Source organism: Dicentrarchus labrax, unplaced genomic scaffold, assembly GCF_905237075.1.
Source record: "Dicentrarchus labrax unplaced genomic scaffold, dlabrax2021, whole genome shotgun sequence".
Taxonomy (NCBI): Eukaryota; Metazoa; Chordata; class Actinopteri; family Moronidae; genus Dicentrarchus; species Dicentrarchus labrax.
Window position 1 is genome coordinate 17,813,602 of NW_026136706.1, and position 10,967 is coordinate 17,824,568.

At 39.7% G+C, this 10,967-nt stretch overlaps 2 protein-coding genes across 2 annotated transcripts; both read left to right on the forward strand.

Moving 5' to 3' along the window:
* Nucleotides 1-236: 236 nt before the first annotated feature.
* LOC127365009 (gap junction alpha-8 protein-like) lies at nt 237-2,209 on the forward strand. The gene is made up of 2 exons (XM_051402644.1): nt 237-332; nt 849-2,209. Exon 2 carries the CDS (start codon nt 864-866, stop codon nt 2,127-2,129), a length of 1,266 nt encoding a protein of 421 aa, XP_051258604.1. The 5' UTR covers nt 237-332; nt 849-863; the 3' UTR covers nt 2,130-2,209.
* A 4,521-nt stretch (nt 2,210-6,730) lies between these two features.
* Nucleotides 6,731-10,143, forward strand: LOC127365013 (uncharacterized). Its single transcript, XM_051402648.1, has 6 exons — nt 6,731-6,926; nt 7,266-7,352; nt 8,437-8,748; nt 9,257-9,377; nt 9,490-9,517; nt 9,680-10,143. The coding sequence occupies exons 1-6, from the start codon at nt 6,743-6,745 to the stop codon at nt 9,767-9,769; spliced, it is 822 nt and encodes a 273-aa protein (XP_051258608.1). The 5' UTR covers nt 6,731-6,742; the 3' UTR covers nt 9,770-10,143.
* Nucleotides 10,144-10,967: the final 824 nt, after the last annotated feature.

The window sequence follows — 10,967 nt, forward strand, 5'->3', positions numbered from 1 at the left end:
GCTCTGCTGTGGACTCGGTGCCCCGGCCGTACAGTGTCCATGTTGGTGTGGGAGCCTGAGGCCTGCTCCCATACATCCCCGCTCTGGCTCTGTTGATCCTATTGTCTCCTGCGTCACCACACGTCGCCCGGCAAATAAAGGCCGTCTGGCTCCAAGCTTAAATATTGCAGCAAACTAAAAACCAACCATCAGAGCCGATTCATTCACATCTGCTCAGTGGGGCGACAAGGACGGGGCTTTAGGTGGGATAGAGGGCAGAAAAAAGTTCACTTTTCCCTGCCGGGTGCCAAGAGAACGGGACAGGACTCAACTTCGCTGGAGCCGCAGCTGTGGCAAGTTGCCCATTTGATTACATTTAACCTATATCATACCTTACAGATGAGGGGACTATTTGTTATTTTTTGATCTCTCTTTATGGGTTTTTTCTCAGGAGTTATCGTGTGAAATTTTTAAAAGAGATAGAGAGAGAGTTTTTGGTTTGCACCACTGTTAATGTTCAACATAGTTAAAGGTGTTTACACTGGGAACAAACAGACTTCTAAAAGGTTAAATCAATACCTCGATAAAAATTTGAATTTAATATTTGATTCATTATGGGTTTTTTTTTAAATCAAATTATAATCGAAGGCAACTCTTTAGAAGTTTTACATTCATCTAATTCTTTCCTAATATAATCTTGTGGCGTTGCATGAAATTACGAGTTAGGTTTGATTTTTGATGAGATTTCCTTTTTTACATTTCTTACTTTTGGCACTCTATCCCCCTCCCCCTGTCTGTCCTGCCTACCCCACCCTCCCTGTCTGTCTGCACCCTCCATGTTCCTACCTACCCCACCCTTTATTTTTCAGAGCTACGGACCGATCATGGGTGACTGGAGCTTTCTGGGTAATATTTTAGAGGAAGTTAACGAGCACTCTACGGTGATCGGCCGGGTGTGGCTCACAGTGCTCTTCATCTTTCGTATCCTCATCCTGGGTACGGCGGCGGAGTTTGTGTGGGGTGATGAGCAGTCTGACTATGTCTGCAACACGCAGCAGCCCGGTTGTGAGAATGTGTGCTATGATGAGGCCTTCCCCATCTCCCACATCCGCCTGTGGGTGCTGCAGATCATCTTTGTGTCCACACCGTCTCTGGTGTACGTTGGTCACGCTGTGCACCATGTCCACATGGAGGAGAAACGAAAGGAGCGTGAGGAGGCTGAACTTAGCCGGCAGCAGGAGCTGAGCGAGGAGCGACTCCCTCTGGCACCTGACCAGGGAAGTGTCCGCACCACTAAGGAGACCAGCACAAAGGGAAGCAAGAAGTTCAGGCTGGAGGGCACCCTGCTGAGGACCTACATCTGCCACATCATCTTCAAGACACTGTTTGAGGTGGGCTTTGTGGTGGGCCAGTACTTCCTATACGGCTTCCGCATTCTGCCGCTGTACAAATGCAGCCGCTGGCCCTGCCCCAACACTGTGGACTGCTTTGTGTCTCGCCCCACAGAGAAGACCGTCTTCATCATCTTCATGTTGGCTGTGGCCTGTGTCTCACTCTTCCTCAACTTTGTGGAGATCAGTCACCTTGGCCTGAAGAAGATTCGCTTTGTCTTTCGCAAGCCAGCCCCGGCCCCAGCCCAAGGCGAGGGCACGGCCCCCCTGCCACCACAAAAGAGCCTGCCCTCCCTGGCTGTGCCCTCCCTGCATAGAGTGAAAGGTTACAGGCTGCTGGAGGAGGAGAAAGCGCCCCCTATAACTCACCTCTACCCGCTGGCTGAGGTGGGCATGGAGGCTGGTAGAGGGGCCCCACCCTTCCAGGGGCTGGAGGAGAAGGCGGAGGAGGTGCTGCCCATGGAGGACATCTCTAAGGTGTATGACGAGACTCTGCCCTCCTATGCCCAAACCACTGAGACAGCGGGGGTGACATTACACGAGGAGGAGCCTGAGGAGGTGCAGCCGGCAGAGGTGGAAGCAGAGAAGGTGGAGCCGGTTGTGGATGAGGATGTGGAGGTAGAGGAGGTGGTGAATGGGGAAGAGGTAACTCCAGCGGAGGCAGGGATGGAGGCCACGGATACGATAGAAGACACCAGACCGCTGAGTCGACTGAGCAAAGCCAGTAGCAGGGCCAGGTCAGACGATCTCACTGTATGAACCTGTGAGAGAGAGAGCACATGTACACCTGCACACACCAAATGTTCAACATAAGAGAGAGCACACACACACACACACACACACACACCTAACTCAAAACAACGCACACTCTTGAACAGGCAGGTCAAAAAGCAAAGGATGAAAAACAAAATAAACAGGGAGAGATTAAAAACTTTAAAACTGTTCTACAAAGCGACAAAAAATCTGCGTGTTTGTGATAAAAATGAAATATAAAAAGTAGAGGTTAAAGAGGGGAGGAGTAGTTTTTTTATTAAGCGTGTTCTTATATTTAAAAAAAATAATGTGGAAAGGACACATGCAGGGGGGAAATGTTTTTACTTGATGAAAATCCATGTTAAATTTTTAGAAACATCTTTTTCTATTGAAAGAGTTTTAATCATATACAATGGAGGATTAGACATTTTTACATGGGGTTTGAGTAGATAGGGGAAAGAGAGTTATGGTATACTTGTGTGTCTGCAAATCAGTAATTTTGCTGTATTTAGGCACCGACTTTCATTCCCATTCAGACAGCGACATACTGCAAATGCAGCATGTGGCTGCACACTGCGCGGGTGAGAGGGCTCTCGCAAAACACAAATCACACGATAAAGTGCCGGTACATTTAAAGGTATACAGCTCTTTGAGAGGAAGAAGAAAAGTCAATTTTCAGGTTGAGAAGAGCATACCTTTTTTTTTTGCACATTCAGAGGTTTAGACTCTGTGCAAGGCCTTTAACCCTCATAACACCTCATCTATGCATCCATTTACACAGGATTCTTTCAAGTGAAGAGAGATGTGCATCAATTTCAGAGCATTTCTCTCCTTTTCATGTTTATATACCATGTAGCACAGCCAGAGCTGAGTTAGTGAAGAAAAAAAAAAAAAGACCACATGTTGAATGTCTTTTTCAATGTAATTCTCTGCTTTTTAGATTTGCTTATGTTTTGTAGGCTTTAAGTAGAACTGTACTGTGATATCAGTTGTCCATGGAAGAGAGCAGGGCTCATTTGACCCTATCAGAGAATGAACTATAGTAGCGACCTCGGGCCAAATCCTCTCTTTTCGTGCTGTACAAACAGGCGTCCGGGTGATAAAGATCATGCACCATCAGCACAAAGTATTGTTGGAGGCGAGACAATAAAAGAAACCGCGCTCATCAATGAAAACAAGCATCCTTGACCTGGCTGTGAAAAAAAATCTTTCTACTTTATTTTATGTGACCACAGAAGGTTACTTACCCCACAAGAAAACACAATACCCATGACATGCTTTTCAAATTCAGAGAGAAACAAACAACAAGGGGCAACTCCCACTGTACATAATGCCCTATCTCATGTGTGATAATGTACATAATGTGCAGAACAGCTGTTTTTTTTGGTTATTTCACTGTTGAGTAATCACACAAGTTATATTTGTGATCCAAATATTGATTTAATCTCACAAACCCAATAGAGTAAAGAGAAAATGCCAGTGCTGCAGTAATGTGCATCTATTTGGGTAATAATTCATTTAATTGCAATTCATTAGGACATACTTTAATACAAAGTGTGCTAAGCCTTAAAGTATGCTTTAGGTTTATCACAAATCCTCCTCTCACAATCTCTGGCTTTGTTTATTCAAACAGCTACAACTGTATGATTTCCTGTGCCTTATCTGTAAATGTAAATTCTCAAATGTTGTAAGATTGTAGCAAGTGCTTATATTGCTCTGGGACCTATGTGAACTGTGATGTTTTATTTGCTTTTCTTTTTTTCTTTTAAAGTTGAATTTCTGTATGCGACCCCTCAGCACACCCACACCCGCACCCATGCACACACATAAAAACATGCCTCTATTATGCAGCTCAGATGGGTAAATAGCAAGTATTTAAAGTATTAACAACATACGTTAAGAAGATAAAGCTGCATGTTTACAGACATTACAGATAAAGCTCACACATGTGCCTCACAGTGTTGGTTTTGGGGGTATGATCAAATGGCTCTAGAGAAACTCTGAGAGAGAAGGCAGCTTGACCCCTTTGTGACCCCCAGCCATCTCTTCTCCTCCCATAATCCAATGCTGTGGAATCTGAATCAAAGAGAGCCTTCAATAAATCACCAAAATTGTTGAACACATTTAAGCATTTAACAGTGTTACAATCAAAAGCAAGATGCTGGTCCTTGTGTACATCGATATGACTGGTAATGTATGATTTTTTGTATTTTAAGACCGTTGCATTGCCTGTATGTTCGTAAGAAGACGTGATTAATCTTTGAAAAAAAAAAATCCTTTTTACTAACTTGTAGTCTTCTTTACTGATAGATGTGTGGCAGTATCTTCTTTTGGAATGTGAACCAACGCAATAAAAAGTCACACGTGGTCAAGAAGTGTTGTGTCAGTGTTTCTCTGCAAAGCGCAAGCACACGCAGGCATGCACACGTATTCAAACGCGTGCATGCACACACACGTAAACGGTACATGGAGCAGAAGTAAAACTAGCATTGGACTTTATTATCACTCAAGAAAAAAAAAAAAAAAAAAACAATCACAGGTTCCCAATGCTGCATGTTTAGATAACTCACAGACAAATGTGTTTTGTATTAACAAATTAACTAATATTTACTGATATTTACTTTTGTGAATTTTTACAAAGTGATCGAGTCTATATCTTAACCTATAACAATACAATAATATGTAATTGAATAATATATGGATAGATAGATGCATTACTTGATGTACTCATTTATTTGTCTAGTGAAAAGTAACAATTAACTAAAGCTGTCAGATAGATGTAGTGGATAGAAAGTACCATATTTTTCCACTTTCCAGCACTGACTTCTACTAGAACTAGATTTTAGTTCCCCAAATTTGTTTCTATTACAATCTGGAACTGAGACACACCTCACTGACACCGCAACACACACCAAACTCACAACAAAAAATGAAGATGTATGTAGCATGTAGATTATTTTTTTTTACTTTGGACAAAAACTCCCTCTTTCTCTGCTTATACAGGGGGGCTGAAGTGTATTCATGCACTCACTGGACAAGAGGAACGATACATACAATACAATACAAGTCACATTCACATTTAAGGGCGATATATATGCACATTTTCTTATCTGTGTTTTGACTGTGGGAGGAAATTATGAAAAAAAATGGGATTGTTTCAAAAAGGCATTATGATTGATTCCTGGAGAATGATGAAAGGTTGAGAGGGTTATGATAAATTCACCACTAAGGGGCAGTATTGTAAAAGGTATTTGGACCTGGACCAAGCTCTTCCGCCAACAAACAAGGTACAGTATGGAAGGAATGTGTGAACAACGTGAAAAGAACTGATACTGAGTGATTATTTTGAGAAAGCTTCTCATCATAATGACTTACAGGATCCTCACATTGGCAGTAATGGGCTTTGTAGGTGTAGCACGGGGTTGCAGTTGCCACTCCCTAATCAATGCTTTACTAATGTGCCACAATAATGTTTTTTAAGTAAATATCTTCATTTGGGGGCTTTTCCAGGCAAATATTGATATGTGTGATTGTTTGCAATTAAATCAGCATATATTTTTTCTACCTCTTAAAATCTTCTTGCCACAGAATGAGTATTTCGAGCCCCTGCAGCTGTTGCATTCACTTGCACTTGGACAACAGAGTTTTCCTCTGCCCCTGTACTTTCCACTGCATCAACCATAAAAGAAAAAGGTTAAACATAATCTGATAACGTCTGTGCTAAATATACATGCACATCATCAAGGATGTAGGGTTATTTTCAGAAGTTGGGGGAGGGAACAATTATTAAGAAAAAACGAATAATATATGGTGTGATTTCCATTAGGAAAAAAAAGTGTTGTTAATGCATTAACCATACTTACAACAATGTTTCCTTAACAGAGACCTGAAAAGCTACCTTGTTGTTGTTTTTTACCTAAAAATACATGCAATGTTCAATAGGCTAAGTTTTTCAGCCAGAGTTAATTCTGCAGTCTTCCTCCATAACCTCAACACCCTCCATCAAAAGGTGTGTCATACCAGAAATACAGGAAACAGATTAATGTCATTGGCTATTGAATTTCAGCATTTTTCATTTGGTATTTATGGCGGACATCCTATCCTATCATTTTTACGAAACCAGCCTGCATCTACAGGGAGAAGACTAGCAGGAGGAGGATCTTGAGTCAAATACATTCTATGCATGTCAGAGGCAAGTGGAAAAAACGCTGATGTGCTTAAAGCCTTGACAGCTGGTTTAGCAATGATGACATTACAGTCTTGGGTGTTGTACATTTCAATCCTACCCTCTACTATTGATTTGTGACTCCACTTTATTGTGACAATGTTTCCATTATCTAAATTAAAATTAACCATTTAATTTTCATTTGGGCTGACATAATGGCATCTCAAATTCAAATGTAAAAGGCTCAGTTAGCGTTTTAAATTTTCAAGGTGTACAATGTCTGGCAAAATGAAGAAGAAAGGTCCATTTTACATTTCAATTTTCCACAAACCTCTAAGTAAAGATTCACACACACCTACACACACACACACACAAAAAGCACATTACTCATATGGCCACAGACCACCAAAGTTATCGCTATTCACTTCCTGTATGTAAACCATTTCTGGTGTATATGTGGAGCCTGGTCAGGTTTAATCTTAACACTTCAAGTGCATGCAGAAGTTTCAGTCTGAATTTTTATTTTTTATTATCCCCATATATCATTTTAGCTCCTTTTTTGGCTAAATTAAAGCTGCAGTTTAGAGTTAATTTTCTTAGAGCAAGAAACAAGACAAAACAGCAGATACTCACTACCGGTAAGTAGGTGCAGTTACTATATTTACCATACTGTAGCCTATATGGGTTAACAGAGCATGTCATCCTCCTTATGATCCTCTCTGGCACTCTTTTACAACCAAGTGTTTGTTTCATTCTGATCTGGTGACATATTTTGTAGCTTTTGTGTGTATCTGTATTTGTGAATCATTGTTATTGCTGCCAATCGTGGTCATGACTCTCTTGAAATGGAAGACTTTTATCTAAGCGAGGCTTCCCTTTGAGTTAATACCAATAACATTTACAAACTCTATTTTTCAATTTACCACATCGCATACCCACACAAAGTATGTTCACAATAACATCATCTCTTTTTTAAGGTGGAATGGAGGGTCTTGCTAAATATTTGGGCTTCAACAGGACTCTTTCTCTGATATGTTGCACGTTCTGGATTTTCTCACCAACAGGTAAAATTAATTAACAGCAGCTACAAGAATAGTTTGGCATTTTGGATAAGGTGTTTGTTTCCTTGTTGAGAGTTAGGTGAGACGATCGATTCCCCGCTCGTGTCTGTATAGTAAACATGAATCTGAATATGAATATGAATAATACCGCAAAAGGATGTTTTTGCACTTTGGTTTTTGTTCGTATTAAACAAGGAAGATATAAGGTGTCAATGAGTTTAATAAGTGCTCGGACAGTAGTGGGATTTTGTTTCTTCTGGACAGATCCAGTTTAGCAGTTTTGTCTTTATGCTAAGCTAACCAGATGTTGACTGTAGCTCTGATTTCAATATACATGAGAGAGGAATATGAGAGACGAATGAAGAAGGTGTTTGTATCCAATCCAATCCAACTTTATTTGTTAAGCACTTTAAAACAACCAAAGTTGACCAAAGTGCTGTGTCAATAAGGTGTGGCAGATGTAGAGAGAGGATCTCAACCTTACAACGACACTCATCTGTATATCATAGTGAGTTTGAAATTAAAAGAATTATAGCTTTTTCCACCACAATGATAAGTATCAGACATATAAGCAGACAGTAGGCTACACCATATGCGATATGCGAGGGTAATAAAACTGAATTGCAACCCCTGTATCGAGGCCTACAGGCCTACTCACAACAGCATTACCCAGACCAGTGTCTGCGGTTGTGTTTTGACAGAGTCCTTCATTTATGGTTGTCTCACAGGTGTTACATATACATATATACATATATATATATATATATATATATATATATATATATAATCTCAATGTGTGGGTTTTGATTGACGGATCTTCTTCTGAACTCAGATCAGTGTAGTGTGAAGGTGACAGCACTATAGCTAAAACTTTTGAAGTGACTTATATTTTTCAGTGCTAATTTTCTCCCTTTAGTACCTTGATAGCGCTGCCTATGGGCATCAGTGTTCTAAATCTTGGCAAGAAAACAAACACATATGTCTCAAAATATACCAAAGCTATTGCTTAAACTGTAGTGTAGTGTAATGGTGACAACATGGTCACAGTGAAAATAAAATATATAATCTGAAATTTCCCTTTCCACAGAAGGAACCACTATCTCAAAGGTGGTTGGCAACAGAGTGGTCCTGCACTGTGACACGGAGCCCAACAACAAGCTCACTCAGCTGACGTGGAAAATGAACGGGGTCAACCTGTTCAGTTTCAGCCCCAGGAAACCCTTACACACGAGTGACAAGGCTTACAACCTCAGCATAAATATGTCACTAAATAACTCAGAGAGCCCACAATATGCACTGATCATAGAGAGAGTCCAGACGTCTCATTCGGGAAACTACACCTGTGAGAAAACCTCAAATGACGGACCTTACTCAAAGCACTGGGAGCTTATAATTACAGGTGTGGTACTCAGTCCTAAATTATAAGATTAGATAAAACAGAAGTAAGCCCTGTGGCAACAGCAAAGAAAATAGGATGTATAAAGGAACAGGCCTTAAAAAAGAACATTACCAACAATTATGGCTACTGTTGCTATACGGTACGCTGTTCATGCTACCTGCACCTAGACACAGACATACAAAAGCTACATAGCAGCAATAACAGCCTCTGAGGGTATTTTTGTGAGAATTACTACTGACTTCACTCAAACCTCTAAATAGCTTCTCAAATCCAGAGCTTAGAGTATGACTTCATTATGGCACAAAATGTTAGTGGCTTTATTTTGAGAGACCACAGGATATGCGAGTCCCAGCTGGACTTCCTTTATGAAACAATAACAATTCGTCAGCAACAAAGGTTGCCACTTGTCTTTTTCGCACAAAAAAATCACATGACTTAATTTAACTGCATATTAGTTACGAATTACATTAGTGAGAGTGAGTTTGTTACTGTTTTGTTTTTCCCCTAGAGCTTGTGGAAGAAGAGAATTTGTATATGATAGTGATTGCTGTGGCTGTTCCTTGTGTGTGCTTCCTGATCTTTATAATTGTGCTGACCATTCTGCACAGAGTCTGCAAACCGTGTGCAGGGTAAGTTGCATTTGGCTCAAGTCATTCTAACATTTCCAACATCTATTCATAAAGATGTATGACTATTGGCATTATACTGTTAGAACATGGACTAATGTCACTCTCTTTACAGAAATAGCACACATCCTCCCACTACAGCGGTAAATATAATAATATATCTGTTGATTTATGAGGACTGGAGGTTGACGGTGAATTCATTTAATAACAAAGTGAAATAAAGACAATTCATATTACAAAGACACTGAGATCAGACTAAGCTAAAAAAGTCTTTTTTTGGTTTTCTTTTTTTTTCTTTCCACCAGGAAGAGCAAACAGAAGATATTTATGAAAACTGCCTAGAAATGTTTCCTGAACGACGTGGCTATAATCATTCGTGTCATTTCAATCCCTGAGCTCACTGATATGAAGGGCACACCAACACCCTAAAAGGAAAGGGGAATCCAAAGAGTAAGAGAGTACTACGAGTGGGCAACCATCTTTTCTGCAATACAAACTCAACATTGTTTTTTCACATCCTCTGTTGTGAGTTACTTTCACTAATAATCATTACTTTAGCCTTTTTTATATTTTTATATGCAATTTCTAAATAAATGTACTGTATGTGATGAAGAGCATAATCTTTACATATGAATGTTTTTTCTTTGGTGTGTTTGCAAAAACTTACTTATTTTAACATCTGCATTAACTGCCACTACCACTATGAGCGACTTTTCACATTACACAGTGCTTCGATCCATTTGAATAAAATCATTGATGAATGCCAGAACTGTTTCATAGGCGTGGTCAGATCGATCATTTCTGATTATACATATGGATTTTAGTTGCTCGATATTAAAATTAAACAGAGTTTTTGTAATTTAGTGTGCGACATCCTCTGAATAAATCATCATCAGCCTTAGACTTAAAAATCCTAATATACCACCGCAAACTGGAATGACATGACTGTGACTGTATTAGTTGCAGACTTTATGTGGTGATTAATTCAGATTTTAACTGCCTAGTTCTGCGATGTACACTTGACTGTTGCTGGCTGTGCAAGGGGAATTTTGTTTAGTAGTTATAACCTTAGGTTTGAGTTTTTGATTATAGGCCTACTGGTTAAAGATAATGATCTGTGAAATTACAGTTTTCAAAATCAATCATTTGGAAGGAAATTCTACTATGAAATATCAAACAGAGTACACTGCCGCTGCAAGTAGCCTAACTCATGCAGTTAATCAGTTAGAAAAATAAGTACAAACAAAGAAAACTGCAATAAAATGAATGATAAGCAGACAGGAGAGAAAAGTGAGAACCAGCTAAGAGCCAAGACCTCAAGAATATATACGTACAGTAAAGCTCAGATTCTTTATGTAGTCCTGTAAATAGTTTAAAAAACATTTTTACGTACTATCTGTTCTATGGCAAATCGTCGAAATGGCAAATCGTCGAAATTCGAGTGCCACAGGCACAAATAGAACAACTTTTCATCTGCAGTTTTTTTTTTATTTTACTGACCGATTTTGAAATTGATCCGATAAATTCCGTTCAAATATAACACGAAAAATTGCAGAAAATGACTGCAAAATTCTAAATTGCCGTCTTTGACGC

Bases quoted from the DNA above. Each gene is read 5' to 3' on its own strand.
- LOC127365009 (XM_051402644.1), top strand. From the start codon at position 864: ATGGGTGACTGGAGCTTTCTGGGTAATATTTTAGAGGAAGTTAACGAG.
- LOC127365013 (XM_051402648.1), top strand. From the start codon at position 6,743: ATGTGGAGCCTGGTCAGGTTTAATCTTAACACTTCAAGTGCATGCAGA. The intron at 7,353-8,436 runs GTAAAATTAATT...CCCTTTCCACAG, and splicing joins CTGGATTTTCTCACCAACAG to AAGGAACCACTATCTCAAAG. The intron at 9,518-9,679 runs GTAAATATAATA...TCTTTCCACCAG, and splicing joins CACATCCTCCCACTACAGCG to GAAGAGCAAACAGAAGATAT.